Here is a 16508-nt window from a genome sequence, read left to right as displayed (position 1 = left end):
AACAGAAAAGCATTTTGCTCGACACCTTGACAAATGTAATTCCATGTAGAAACATACGTTTAAATAAAATATTTTACCAAAAAAGTTACCCACGCTTTAACTGGACAGACTGTAGCATCTTTTAAAGTGACAACATTATTGCAAAAATTATGAAAATCTGAAAAGCATTCAGCTTTACCAAGATAGCCTGAGCCGCTGATTCTCACTCGACGAAAGTCCTGAAGAATAATCTTATCGCCAATTCTCCCAATAGCCAAATTGTTTTAAAATGTCCTGAAATTTTTGAATTAATTTTCTCGCTATTTTTGACAAGAAAAGTCTTAAACTACAAACCTAAGAGATCAAACATATAATTGCGTGTGCATTTACTTTGAATTTCGAGATTTGTTTTGGAGATCAGGCGACAATGAGTCTATTTCGTAGCGCCACCACACTACTATGCTGGCCGATCGGTGGGTAGCCTGCGCCAAACACAGTCAAAGCACCAAAAGAAAAAAATTCATATCTGCGGAACGAGGTCGAAATACCTTCCGGGTCGTGGCAGATCCTCTACATTCTCTAATAACGTTACAGTGGCATACGGAAAATGCCCTCATTTTTTCGAAAAATTGCAAGTACTCAATGCTCTGTACACACGCTTCAATTGCGTAAACGCATTAGAACAAATTTTTAAATTAAAGTTGGAATAATAAAGAAAAAAATGCGACCTTATGGATCAAAATTGATCAAGACTGAAGGGTTCTAGAATTTTTTGAATATGGCGCTTTTTTCGAAATTTCAAAATTCCAAGGGCTGTCAAATTTGACCATTTTCACCGAATGGGCTAAAATTCGTTGAATCGTATTCTTTTATGGAGTACTTTCACATAAAAAATTGGAGGCGAAATACGTGACATGCGTGCGCAGCGATTTCACGAATTTCGCTGACCTGACTCGAACGAAAGCCCCATTACTCGGGTACCTAACAACTCAATTATTAGCAATAATAACGCTCGGATATTTTTTTAGATGGTTCAATTAAAAAGAGCAGCTCAAAAACTAGCGAAATGTGCAAAAACCTTGATTTCGATTTTTTTAGAGTAAGCCCCCTTTCTTCGACGCACGTCACATATAATGACGAAAAAATGTACGAAATACGATTCTGGCTACAATTTTGAACCAATTAATTTATTGTGTGTGCGAAAATTAGTGTGTTTAATCAATAAATAAACATGCGTGAAACATGACATAGCTTATTATGAATTAAGAAATTGTAATTAACAATTGTATTATTATAAACAATGGTAGGTGATTTTTGAGTGTTTTTGTATATTAATCAAGCGATTTTCGTTTTTAATTCAATTTAAAGTAACATAAAAACATATAAAGACAAAACGGATTATATTTCAATTGTTATAAACAAATGCGCCGTTAGAGCAACTTTTGAGTATTTACGGTACTTTTTTTCAAAGGTGCTTCGTTTGACTTGGGAGTGATGTTGCCATAAACTATGTTCTAATTACATGACAATTTTGTGATTGTTATAAACAAATTTGATCAACAAATGCACAATTTGAGCAATTTTTAAGAATTTCAGTTCCTTTTTTTAACGTAATTTTTTATTCTTGCTAGTGATACTTTTCTTAATTATATTGTCATTTTTTGACGAATGTGGTTGTTATAAACAAATTTTATAAATAAATGCGCAGATTGAGCAATTTTTGAGTGTTTGAGTTACTTTTTTTTAAAGTGCTTTGTTTGGCTCTCCAATATTACATTAACACAGTTTGGTGTTATGATAGGATAAATATCAAAAGGATCTTAGTTTTCTTAGCTTCTGGGTCTAGTTTCGATGCTGATTTTGTTGCGAGATTTCTTTTACTAGCTATGGCTCTATCAGATGAGATACATAATTTGTGAGTCATGTCTTTGCCAGTAACAACTCGATTGAATTTTCTGGTATGATATTCTCTGATGCTTCGAACGTCTTTATTTCGTACTTCTTGCGCTTCTTCAGTCAGCTGAACAACAAGAAAAAGGGCTGCTCGAATAATGTCTCCACCATGCAACAGGATCTTATGCTCTGACGAAGGCATGTAAAACCATTTGTAATGTTTAACATACAGTTTATCAGTCTTTAAACAATACAAGTCAAACTTACCCGGATGACCGTCCTTTCCACAATTTCAAACCTGTAGTATGATACTAAAATTCTTTAGAAGCTGAAGATTGATGCCTGTGATTTTTGCTGTTAGCTCTGGATATTGAAAGAATCTGCGCGAAGTGTTTCCATCATTGGATGTGATACTGCCTTGCTTTGGGCGATCAACAATTAACCCCATTTTTCTCTAAACTTTTCTTGAATAGCCTTCTTTCTTTCAGCCATTAGTTTTTTTTCTTAATCCTATAAAGTCGTCTAGGTTTTTTTGAAATCTTCACGATACGCTATATGGAGAATACACCATAAAGCGTATTAAATCGTTCATTTCTAAAGGAGTTTCTTTACATACATATAAAGCAGGATGCAGCTGATGGTATTTTAGAAACTGTCTAGAACACTTTTCTATTAAGCATGGTGAAAACCATTTTATGATGTACAGAAAATTTGAAATTATTGATTTTAATGGTTGCTGGTAACATTGCAGCAATTTCTTTTTTTATTGAATTGACTTCTAAGCTAGTTTTATCGGTTGTTTCCTTTGTGTATTCGAACATTTACGGACGACCATACCTGACAGAACCTGACCGAGGATTGTACCCAAGTACCGAAGAATCTAGAGAAAAAGTTTCAGATGGTTTGAGCGGAGATTCTACATCTAACCATAAGGGTACAATAGAATAATAGACGATAATAGTGTGATAATAGAATTAGTCAAAGACATAATTTCAGGAATTTTAAGAAAACGTGATGCTGTAGATTCACAAAAACTTGTGAATCAATCTTGACCCGTTTTTTCGTAACGTGTATGGCTGATTCTGGAGGATAGTATTCTTGTCTTGCTGTGGAGATTTCTTTGTACGGTTACAATATGTCCGCATTCTTTGTCTTTATTTGCAGACAAATATACTCAAATTGATGCTTGGGAAGTTTAGCTTCTTCTATTAGAGTTAAACGTTCATTAGAAGTAAATAGAATCAGTTACCCACCTTTCCGTAAATATTTATTTAGCTCATCAGAATCATCGGACAGAAGTTCATGGATTTTTTTAAAAAGAAGTCTTCCCTAAATATTTCAAGTTTGTGAGAAGTGCGACTGGAATTTCTTTTTCTGAGTACACTGTTAAACATTTTTGTTGGAAACTTTCACTACATGTATTAGAAGTTTATTTCCGAACCGTAAGGTAACGCTACAATACATAATGTTGTAGTTTCCGAATTCTGGCATTGGTATAGTACCTGATATGTATTAGAATTTTGTAATATGTGTTCAGCAGCCAATAACTCGATACCTGTGGAAAGAAAAAAGGAAAAAAAATGTAACTCATTTCGCAGAAGACTTTTTCCTGACAAAAAAATATAAAATAAGTTTTCTGATGGAGTCAAAACTTATCTAATGTATCTTATATAACACGCGTATTTATAGAATTCATGTAATTCATGGAATTTAAGGAATTCGTGAAATTCTCAGAATTTACGGAATTCACAGAATCCATATAAAGCCCGGTCGCCTGGAATTCACGGATTTTATTCAATTAGCAGAATTCACGAAATTCACGAAATGCCCGGAATACAAGAAATTCACGGAATGCCTGGAATACAAGGAATTCATGAATTTCAAAGAATTGGTAGAATTTAAGGGATTTATGGAATTCACGGAATTCAAATAATTTACGGAATTCACAGAATTTAAGAAATTCACATCATTCGACGAATTCAATGAATTCAAAACATTCATGGAATTTTTAAAAAATCAGGAATTCACGGAATTCATGCAGTTCACGGAATTTAACCGATTCGTGAAATTCAAGAAGATCGTGGAATTAATTGAATACACGAAATTCAAGGAATTCATTACATTCAATGAAGTAGTGAAATTCAACGAAATCACATTGCATAAATTCCACGAATTCCGTGAATTCCATAAATTATATAAATCTCATGAAATCGGTAAATACTCTGAATTCCGTAAATTCGAGGAATTCCGTAAATTCTATTAATTTCACTAATTTCTTGAATTCCATGAATTCCGCAAATTTTGTAAATGCATTCATTTACATGAATTTTGCAAATTTCTTTAATTCTGTGAATTCCGCGGATTGAATGAATTCTGTGAATTCTGGGCGTTACACGAATTCCGCGAATCCCGTGAATTCCATAAATTATCCATATTCCGCGAATTCCGTGAATTCTTTGAGTTCCGTAAATTCCTTGAATTCCATTAATTCCGTGATTTCCTTGTGCACAATTTTCGTCTTGTAAACGCTCTTATACACGTATTGGAATTCTGGATGGTGACATCACGATTTACAACGCTTACAATAGATGTATTGCAATTTCGTCATTCAAATACCATGTTTACAATTTTACCTTACGCTTGCATTATAAAAGTCATGTAGGAGTGTTGTAGAATTTTAATAATTTTTAACAGTGTAGGTTTCCCGAATGGACGCGATCTTCCTCCTCTTAGTAGAAATCGAAAAATCTTCAAAATCACGCTTCGAATGTCTTTCACATTTTTGGTGATCAAGATTTATCACAAAGGGGGAATGCAACCAATTTTGATGTTCGCTTTTATACATACCTCTTCGTTGTAGAAAGAGGATCATCTTTCTTTCTTAAAAGCGGGAATGAAGTCTCAACGAAGCTTTTCTTCATCTAATTCAACCTCATATTCCTTAAATTTAAATTTTGTTCTTTGACAATATTCGTTAAAGATCCAACACCGATCCCCTCGCCTGACTTTATACTACCTACCAATATATCTAACAGGATTTTGTTGTTGACTACAACGTCACCCATTTTAGAAGTTAACCAAAACAATACTTACTAACGAAAAAATACAATAGAGAACTAAAACAAAACCTAACAACTAATTGAAACAAAAAACACAAAAATGAAAGAATGCAATGAATCACAGATCAAAAAAGGAGAATATTTCATAAAACACATCGATTAAAAGTCTGTTAACACGAGTTGCTGAAATCGGTTACTTAAAGCAGAAACAAAAGTAGATGATAACCAAGGATAGCAGTTTCAGTCTGAAATTAAATATCTATTTCATTAAAGAATAAATTAATGTAATACCAACGGAATAGCTGATACCAGTCTGAAGTTAGCTGTCTACTTCGCTCAAAAACAAATTAGTGTAAGTAACTGCGCATTTCTGTATAAAATTTGTTTAGAACAATCACATTTGGCATGAAATATCAATATAGTTTACAAAAGTATTATTAGCGAGACTAACAAAGTAGGTTTTAACAAAAAGTAACTGAAACTCTTCAAAATCGCTCAAACTACGTATTTTTAAATGAAATTTGTTTATAACACTCACAAAATTATTATGCTATTGCAGCATAGTGTATTGCAAAACCTCTCCCAAGTCCAAGAAAGCACTTAAAAAAAAGTATCTCAAACACTTAAAAATTGATCAAACTGCTTGTTTATTTATAAAATTTTTTTATAACAATAAGAAATATATTCCGTTTTGTCTTAATAAATGATTATGTTACTTTAAATTGGAATAAAACAAAAATAGCTTAATAAATATTCAAAACCACTCAAAAATCATCTACCATTGCTTATAACAAAACCCTTGTTAATATCAGTTTATTATTTTATAATAAACTATTAGATTATATTTCACGAATGTTTATTTATGGAGTGAACACTAACATCAATCATTTTGAATAAATTGCTTGTTATTATAGTAACAATATCTTAAATTTTACGATTTTTGCCAATTTTGTGTATAAATAAAGTAATCAATATTTTTTTTTAATCGGCCTCGAGGTGCGTAGTGAATAGTAAGTAATTGGACCAACTCAAAGTTAAAATTTTGGAAATTTGTGTATACTTTAAATTTTCGATTATTTCTGAATTGACCAAACATTAAAAAAATGTCTCGTTATTTCTGAAATTTGAAAACCTCAAAAATATCCAAAAACTCTTGGTATATTTGTGATTTTGCCATAAATTTCAAAAAGATCCAGAATTTTTTTTTCTCAAATCGAAAATTCCTTATATTTGTTACAAAAATATCTTGTACAGTAGGTGCTGTCGGGTAGGCTGTTTTAACTCGTGTGGAGTTTTCAGTATTTGCCATTGGCTCGCTTACGGCTCGCCTTCGAACTCGCCCCTGGCTTGTATACAGCAAATTCACACTCGTGTGGAACTGCCTAATTTCAGCGCTTCTAGCACAATTTACTATTGGATTATCTAAAGTTCTAAATACAAGGATTTTCTTACTGTTTTCGAAAAAAATTCTAAACCTTCGAGTCCGAAATTCTTAATATATTTATTAGCACTGATAAGTATTTATTTTATACGTGTATGAAAAACATTGCATCGAATCTGAGACTTTCTCGTGAATAATAAATCTTAAATCCGACTAGCACGAGACGTGGAAGTGAATGGGCAATCCTTTGAAATGTCCCCGCCTGGAAATAACTTTTTTTTATCCCTTTCATAAGTCCACTTTGCGAAATTACGGAGCTGACATTTACGTCTAATAGGTGTACACTGTGCACTGTGCAAACCCTTTTATAGGTGCGACGGAAGAAAGGAAACCATTCCGGTCGTGTTGGATGGCAGAAACGTAACGAGGATCGACGCCACCGTCGCCAAGAATTTAACACTCCTACACATGGACTTGGTGGCCAGGCGGCAGAAGCTTATTTTGTGGAACTGGTGCGAAGAGCCTAGAAAAACACTCACGTCCTACGACTCGGAAACAGCCTCTCTTTTCAGGTCGTCGGGGAGTCTAGGTCAGATATTTTCAGGTAAATTATTATCAATTTTCGTCTCACGTTGAACTCTCATAATCATTTTATCCACTTAGTCTCTTAAAGCTTAGAGAGTGCAAATCGAAAAGTTATGCCCAACGCTTTGAAGAAAGTTGCAACCATACTTTTTATGCATATAAGTGGCTTTCGTAGCCACGAAAATAATTAAATTTTTTCTAGCACGATTTCCTTTCAAGCGGATTTTCTTCAAAATGTTGAACTTTTTGTATTCTCTTCTGGCATATGTACCGCATTTCAATTTTCTCTTCTGTTAGTTTTTGCTGGAACTTAATTTTCTCTTCCAGCATATTTTTCCCTTCCGGAGAGAGGGGATCATAACCTCATTTCTTCAACAGGAATAGCATCAAGGCAATAAAGTTATTGCGAGAGTGATTGTCATATTCTTCCTTGGGTCAATTCTCAAAACCTTTTCCAGGACTTAAAAGTGCCGCCGAAGCAAGGAAGTAACCGAAATAATTTACTCTTGTTAACGAAATAAGGTTCGGAACTTAATACCCGCGTCCTTTTATTCTTTATTCCAGCATATTTTTTGGGGGGGGGGGGGGGTTTAAACCTGCGTTGAAACCAACATAGAATTCTTTCGAATTATTTAAAATCCCTCACGGAGAAAAATGGATGTTTAAATGTAGATGTTCAAAGAGTAAGATTGTAGCATCTAACATGCAGATATTCATGCCAAACATATACTATCTTTTTGAGATGTTAGACGCAAAAAAAATCAGATTCAGATGTTAAAACCGTCCGAGCGCATGTGCATGGCGAATGGAAATTTCACGACTATATTTGATGGCTACATATTTTCCATATTACAAATATCGAATATTATAATTTTGGAACATTTTGAAAGAATCAAAATTAGTTATCCTTAAATAAAATTGGATAATGATTTTTTTCTGTCTAAAGGAGGGAACAATGATCTTAAGTTTCAGGTTTATTGACAATCAAATTCGGACATATTGTTTATAAATTTAAAATAAAATTTGAGTTTAAGTAAATTAAAATAGATATACTTTTAAATTTAGATTACAGCTCATTCGTTCTCTGATTACTTACACCCGTTTTTATTTTGAATTAAAAGTATTGAACATAACCTCAACTTCACTGAATGTATCATTTGGTCGACATTTCATACCATTTATCTGTTTTTCTTTCGTGTACAAACATTAAAATTTAATTTTTAATTCACAAATAAGTTATCAATTAATTCCTTAGGTAACCATATATAAGGAAACTCCTCAAATATGTATAAGCATTATTTGACATAACCATACATGTAATATCTCGGATATTTCAGTTGAATATTTTGGATGTTAGAGAGTAACATTTCACTTTTTAAGATCTATACAAATGCTAACTTTGAGCATCTAGATTGTTGCCCTATAATTAAACATTAAATATGTTAACCCTGAACATTTAGATGTTAAATTTGAACATCCATTTTTCTCCGTGCGTTGACAACAAAATTAGGCAGATGTTGGAGTATACTGGAAGAGAAAGTTTGAATTTGGCCAAATATGGTGGAAGAGAAAATGAAAATTCCAAATACTATATTGCCTAAAGACAATTCTTGATCTGTTTCAAATTTATTCGAAGTTTTTTTGAATCTTATGACTTCAAATTCTGACAACGTTTAATCCCTCAAAGAGGGAGAGTTTTAATTTTCAAATATTTCAAATATGCTCTTTTTAGTATGAGTATCATTCACTTTTCACGCTTTTATTAGGTGCGCAGCTAAGTTCCCACTGTTTGCCAATAGATGGCTCCAGCAGTAAGTGCTGGTCGATTTTGACATTCAAAACGTCATGAAAAAAGCTTAGACATATGATAAAAAAACCTTGTTGACGAATTAGTGATTTTATTTTGGCGTCATATACTTTTGGTTGTGTGAAAATGTTTGATTTTGTACCCAAAAATCGTTATTTTTAGGAAGTGTTGATTTTCTTCTTTCATTCGAAGAAAATGGCAGATGAAGCGGATCGAGAGCACAAAAAAGTTTGCGGAGATGCTGCTCTAAGTGAAACAGCGTGCAATGAATAGTTCCGTCGCTTCAAAGACGATGGTTTCAATGTTGACGATCGTCCGCGTGAAGAAATGCCAAAAACCTTCAAAGACGCTGAATTGGAGGCATTTCTCAATGAGGATCCGTACCAAACGCAAGAATAGCTTGCTTCAGCATTAACAGTTACCCGCAAAACCATTTCCAAGTGATTGCATGCATTGGGAATGATTAAAAAACAAGGAACTTGCGTTCTTTATGATTTGTGCCATTTGAGCGTCGTTTTTTCACCTGTGAAAAACTGCTTCAGCGGCAAAAAAGGAAGAGTTTTCTTCATCCCATTGTGACGGGTGATAAAATGGATTCATTACAGCAACCCAAAGATATTCACGCGTCAACACTTCCCGCAAATTACGATTATTTGGCCCAAAATCAGACATTTTAACACAACCAAAAGTATATGACGCCAAAATAAAATCATTAATGTGTCAACACGGTTTTTTGCCATATGTCTAAGCTTGGTTCATGACGTTTTGAATGTCAAAATCGACCAGCACTTTCTGCTGGAGCCATCTAGTGGCGAACAGCGGGAACTTAGTTGCGCACCTAATAAATGTGATCATTTTTAAATGGAAAAGCAGTATCTAGGAATTTAGGTAGCTAGCAGTGCGCAACATTGCTTTAAACTTGAGACAATTTTAGGGTCAAGAAAAACTCGGGTACTGAAAGACTCTTATAACTTACGAGTATAATATAATTTAGGGTTACACAATATTGAATAATATTTAGGTTAACATAATATTGCGGAAATATGCCTTTTAGAAAGACAACTGGAAGTCCAAAAACAATATTTTGAAATCGGCAAATAGCTTTAGGTCGCGCATGACTTTTAAGGTTTAAATTTTTAATCATTTTTCTATGGAACACAAAATTATGGCGAATTTTTCGTACGTACAGTTTTTATTAGTGAAAAATAATATTAAATTAGAAATTGGAAAAATGATTAATGTTAGAATTATTTAAAAATGCGCAAAAAACACGGTTTTTGGATTTAATATATTGGATATTTTGAGATTGTCATTATTCAACATAATTTGGTTCGTTGCTTGCAAGGTGCAAGAATCGCTAAAAAAAAGGTAAAAATAATTTTTTTTACAGATTTTGATGAAACAAAAAAAAAATGATTTTTCGTGCTATCAACATAATTTCAAAGTTCTCTTAACCAATTCAAAAACAATGTTTTCTCTTCCATGCAAATAATCCTAACTTAAACGAATTCTTTTGCTTCCAATATATAATTTTCTATTTCTTTTCACTTAAAGAAACTGTAGTTCCAAATTTCGTCATATTTTTTCTACCCATAAAAAATTGGTCAAGAATTGAAGCTTTGAAAACCATGCGCGACATAAAGATATAAATCTATTTCTAAACAAAATTTGACCTTGATTCATCTTCCCAAATGGCAACTTTTCCGCACTATTACGTGTTGAATTTCGAAAAATCGGGGTCTTCAACCCACCCTAATATTATTATATCGAAATGTATAAAGTCATAGTTCAATGTAAAATATCAATTTAAAAGGGGAATTCTGCGTCATATATTTTTCAAATGCTGTAGCAAGTTTTTGTCTCTTTAAATGGGAAAGACACCTTCTTGCCTTTCTCTATGAAAAATAAGTTGCTTGTATTACGTATATCTTCTTTGAAATTGTGCATCTCTATGGAGAAAAATATATAAGAAACCTATTATACTCACAGATGCTTAATTTTTCAAAGTGCATTTTGTCCTCGTACAAAATACAATACGTCTCTTACAACAAATGATTGAAAGGATCATATTTTTTTAACACATTTCCATGTTACCGATTTATTTTGTCTTTGAAAAAGTGTTAAGCCAAGAATGAAATTCAATTCTGAATTTTATCAAAAAATAATAACACGCTCGGAAAAATATTTGATATAATCGACAAAATTTTCGTTTGTTCAACTATAGCATATGGTTACTACATGAATGGATTAAAAAACACTTGATTAATTTAACAAAATATAAATAATTCGATAGATTTAACGTAAACCTTTTGTAAAATAATAAAGCTTCGTTGAGACCAATAAAGTAATTGGTAAAATAAATAAAATGAATCAACCAAAAATAATTGAATTACAATATTCAGTTAGTATGTATGTAAATTGAATTTTTCCCTTGAGAAAAATTTAGAACAAAAATATCAATAATTGGTCAGCAAGGTAGATATATACACTTTTTTCTTTTTTTTCAGGGGAAAATACCATCCTTAGCGAAAGATTTGATATTGCGGTGTGAAACTTTTTTTTTAAATAAAAATGCATGATTGTTTTTTTACTGTGTATTTATATAAACATGTGATCATATCATTCAGAAAGAGAGAGGCACCGCATTGTATACTTCACCAAATAAATCGAACAGTCCTCATCCTCTCGTATTTTGTTTCAAGTGCTCATTTTTTGTGTAAAAACTAGTCTTTCCCCTCAAAGCTTAGTTAAGATTAGTCGAGTATACGCACAATGGACTTAAAACCTCATTTTTTCGCATTTTTATTTTTTGACTACTATATTTTGACCTGCAAGTAAATTAAAAAAAACTCGTGAATGCCTTGTATTGTAATAGTGATTATCACCGAAATTGTGTACATTTAGGGTTATACTATTGAAGACTGTTTAATAAATATTTATAGAAAAATATTGGTTCAATTGTTTATTCTTGAATCTAATGGGATAGAAAATTTTTCAGGAGAATCTTTTGAGGTATATAAAGAACGAAGCAATATAAAGAACGCATTATTTATTGAAACTGAACATTGTAAAGGTTTTGGAAGCTTTTGGTTTTTTATTGATAAGAAAAATGTGAAAAATTTCCAATTCCATGAATAGTGCGTCTTTTAAAATTCATTAATGTATGGTTGACGCACGTACGTATTTTAACGGGAGGAAATACTGACGAATAGTATCATGAATTAAAAATAACGACGCTCACAATCTTTAAGGGAGTTGTGGTTTAGCTTCCTTAAGGTGAATATAAAACATGTCAGTGTTTTTTTCGTCAAGATAAAGCACGCTTCTAAAGAGCGTTTGGCCAATTTTGAAGATAAATTTCAGCGAAGAAGTTTAGTAACTTGGAAAAACTGCATGTGTTAAATTCTGCCAAATTTATTTACAAGTTCAGATTGAATTTAACAAAGAATACATTTTAAAAAATTCGGAAATTTTCAGTTACAGGAAACATGAGAGCAGTTTTCGTTTAAGATGTTATCATAATGTTATTATATTTTTTTACGTGGTTCCATTAATAAATAAATAATTAAAAATAATATTCGTAAAATAAAAAACAACCTGTTTGTTGTTTCTATTTAATGCAAATTTAATCAAATGGAAAACATTTCTAAGAAGATTGTGCCTATGTGGAACTAATATAAATTGAATTCTTATAGATTCAGGAATATTTACGGTAAAGAAAGGTGTGTTTCTGTTAGCTGATAAAAATATCAATATATCAGCCACAGAATAATTTAATAATATGCTTACATTTCGTGCAAATATTTCGGTTGTAAAATATCCATAAAAATAGTTCAATGTAAGTGAAATAAGAAATTCCAACAATATAGGGGCAGCTAGGACAAGGCATTACTGACCTAAACCTAATCAATATATGAATCAAAAATATTTTCTAGGAGCACATAAAGAATTTAATATATCTATTGGTTATCAATAGAAACTTTTTAAAATCATATAGGATGCAGATAGCTTTCTATGTGGTCTTAAGTAGTTGTTAAGAGCCTTTTTATTTGATTTTTTTTTCTAATAGGCTCTATCAGGCACTGATGTGCTTTTAAAACACGACTGGGAATATTACGAAGTATAAGATGCTTCTCTATGAGGCTCTATGAGGTTTTTATTGGTAAAGTGAATTCAACTTTTCCGAACTAAAATTCGAAGATCTACATTGAAAGTGGCCCTAAAGGGAATCTATTAGGTTCTGTTTTTTCACAAATGAGACAAGGTCAAAACTGCTACTCTAGCGGGTGCTACTAGGAATTTGAATGGTTGTTCGAAATTAAATTACAGTGAAACTCTGCTATAGCGCCGATTTTGGAGTTGATGGTGGGTGGGAATTAACTCATTATAGACAGCTCCGCTTTCGTTATTTCACCCCTGAGTGCTCGCCGGAGTGACAACCGCATACTCCGCGCACCCCGCGCAGCTGCGCGGGGTACACGTACCTGCGGCGGTGTCAATCTCGGAAGGGCTATTGAAGGGCTTCACTGTGATTAGGTTGAAACTCAAGATAATGCTTTCAAAGTGGCTCTAAGAGGTACCTATTAAGGATTGCATTCTCACGAATGGCACAAGTTTAAAATGGCTGTTCTAAGAGGTTCTATAAGAATTTTTAATGACAAATCGGGATTAAATTAATCAATGTTTATGCTCAAAATAATAGTTTAAATGTGGCTCTAGGAGGCACCTATTAGGTTCCGCTTTCACGCGAATGGCACTGTACAAAATTGCTTCTCTAAGAAGTTCTGTTAGGAATTTGCATTGGAACTTGGATTTAAACTAATAGGATATTAAAACTCAAGCTAATGCTTTCAAAGTGGTTCTACAAACGGCACAAGTTTAAAATTGCTGTTCTAAGATGTTCTATTAGAATTTCTAATCGCAATTTGAGATTAAATTCATCAAGTTTAAACTAAAAATAATGGTTTCAAAGTGGCTCCAGGAGGCACCTATTAGGTTCTGCTTTCTCGCGAATGGCACACGTACAAAATGGTTTCTCTAAGAGGTTCTGTTTGGAATTTCGATGGGAGTTTGGATTTAAATTAGTCGGATATTAAAACTCAAAATATTGCTTTCAAAGTGGCTCGACGAGGCTCCTATTGGGTTCTGCCTTCTCGCGACTTGCGCAAGTACAAAATAGCTTCTCTAAGAATTTTTATTAAGAATTTTAATGGCAAATAGGAACTAAATAATTCAGGTTCTAAAAATGCAGATTTAGCAATTAATCTGTCAAGGTGGTTCTATTAGCTATCTATTAGGTTGTATTTTATCGAAAGTTGCACAAGTACAAAACTGCTTCTCTAATATGCTTTATTGGAATTGTTAATGAATGATCAGAAATGAATTAATTGGATTAAAATGATAAGCTCCTGGATAAATAATAATATATTTTCGATAACAAAGTGTTTTTGCAATGTGCATTGTGCAAAATAAAATGAAAATTGAAATAAGTTGTAACTTTGAGCAAATGTGCTTTCCTAACTTATACATAACTTATACATATTTTCAATTATTGATTAGGAATTGTTATTTTCAGTTAAAAGTCAAGTTAAAGAGTTGCATAAAATAGTTAGATCAATCGAAAACTGTGCATTTTATGGAGGTTTTTATTAAGCAGAAAATGTTTTTTTTTTCTAAGATTGTTAAAATGTTTTTCAATGGCACTGATGTTATTTTTTATCCGTTTTAGATAGTTTTCGAACGGCTTAAATCTATAAAAAAGGTTATTGAGCCCTTTGTGAAAAAAGTGACATTCAATTATTTGTTTTACATATTTTAAATTTTTGTTTTGGAAAAGTTATTCCACATTTTAAGCTGACATGAATACAAAAGTATAATAAAGGAATTTTATACATTTATTTATTACTTTTGAATCTTTTTTAAACGTTTTGATTATTTAAGGGCCAAAAGTATTGGGCCCATTCTGAAATAAGTGATATTCTATTCTTGATTTTACATATTTTCAAATATTATTTTAAGAACTATTATTTTGCATTAAAAACTGAGTAAGAAAGTATTATAAAATAATTAGATATTTTAAAAAGTGCGTGTTTTATGGAGGTTTTTGTATGCCACAAAATCGCTTTTTCTCGCCAAGGTTGTTCAAGCATTTTTGCATTTGACATTTCTTAATTATTTATTACCTTTAGTTAGTTTATAAACTTTTTAAGTATTTAAAGAAAAAAGAATATCAAGCCGTTTTTTAAATAAGTAAAAACTAAGTTTAAACTCTTTTCAAATAATTTTTTAAATCAAAATCCCTCGAAAATCGTCAATTTTCCTTAGAACTACTCATTAATCATAAGTGAAATTTTGTAACCAAGATCCATGTGTATTAATAGCGAAATGAGTTAGGTTAGAGCACGCGGAGGAATACAAGTTTAGGTAGTATGTGTAGGTATGGTTTGAATCCTCAGCGAGTGCGATTTTTCAAATCGTTTAAGCGTGCGATTATATCCGTAAGTACCGAATTTGACGAATTGTGTACTCAAAAACTATAAAAAAATGAAGATTATATAACAATAAGTTAAGCAATAATTTTTTTAGCAATCGGACATAATACGAAACAAATCGGATCTTAATCATATCCAGTTCGAAAGATTCTAAATGCCAGATACAAAACCTACTTTCAAATGTTAATAGGACCTAATAGAAACAAAACCTACTAGTTGGAAAATACATTCCAATTAGAAACCATATAGAAACCTGATTAGGTCACACTTAGGATCCGATAGATATACATTGCGAGTATATCTAATACAAAACACATCGGATCATAATCATATCCATTTCGAAAGTTTCTGAATGCCAAATAGAAAACCATATAGAACAGGCATACGAAACCCACTGACACTTGTTAATAGGACCTAATGGAAACCAAACTTATCAGGTTTCTAATGGTTTTCTATTTGGCATTTTTACTAGGGATACCACGAGGATACAGTGTCCGCGAGTTATAAAGACTTAATAAAGATTGTTAAAATTACAAACGAAAGAGTAAATAAAAATTCCTACAAAAGTGTTATGCCTGTCCATTTGTTGTTCTAAATTCTTGGGTTTACATTTTTTTGTAATTTCTAAGAATATTGTTATTTAACTTATTTGCTTTTGATTTGGAAAAGCAGTACAGTTTCAAAAAAAGGAGATAAAGATTTAATTATCGAATTAAAATTTTATAATATAATAAATTTTGAAAAAAATTATATCAAAAATTCCTTTCTCACAGACTAAGGTTTATTTTCATTAACGCAGAAAACTGATAATTATTTCACCAAGTTCATGTTTCTATCTTAATTCCAGAATATTATAAAATCCAAAGATCAATCAATACGTCTTCGTGCAGCGAACAATTTTTTAAGTTACAGTAGTGTTAAATTTTAAATAAAAAATAAGTTTTACTTATGTAAACAAAGTAAACCATTGTTTTAAATTTTATAGCTGGCTTTTGATAGATCATGAAAGATAATCAAGGGTTTCTCAACAGATCATTCGAAGCAACTCGAAAACGTGAACAATTACATCAAATACAATACTGTTATGTTGCCAATATAAAAAAGAAGTTTTCCTGATATAAAGTAGGTGAAAATTTTTCCCAAATATAAACACAGAAAATCGTTTTTAATTTTCCGATTTGGCTCAAAATATTATCAGACCTGGATATCAATTGGAGCTCTAATTCGTCAAGATAAAAAATTAAGAGGGACCTTTTAGACGAATTTTTCCAAAGAATAAATTTTCTCTGTTAACTTTTCATTAAATTAGCATT

The 16508-nt window shown here is 31.9% G+C and overlaps 1 protein-coding gene across 3 annotated transcripts in view; it reads left to right on the top strand.

The window, feature by feature from the left end:
- Positions 1-16508, top strand: part of LOC117169135 (sodium-independent sulfate anion transporter-like) — a 143202-nt gene that overhangs the window by 68536 nt on the left and 58158 nt on the right. For 2 of the 3 annotated variants that reach the window (XM_033355328.1, XM_033355327.1), the window contains exon 9: positions 6684-6916. In XM_033355328.1, coding sequence (XP_033211219.1) covers positions 6684-6916 — 233 coding nt within the window. Of the gene's footprint in view, positions 1-6683; positions 6917-11211; positions 11604-16508 lie in introns of those variants that run through there. The other variant, XM_033355329.1, reaches the window with a different exon arrangement.

This window comes from Belonocnema kinseyi, chromosome 3, assembly GCF_010883055.1.
Source record: "Belonocnema kinseyi isolate 2016_QV_RU_SX_M_011 chromosome 3, B_treatae_v1, whole genome shotgun sequence".
Lineage (NCBI taxonomy): Eukaryota > Metazoa > Arthropoda > Insecta > Hymenoptera > Cynipidae > Belonocnema > Belonocnema kinseyi.
This window is presented reverse-complemented; position numbering and strand designations above follow the sequence as displayed.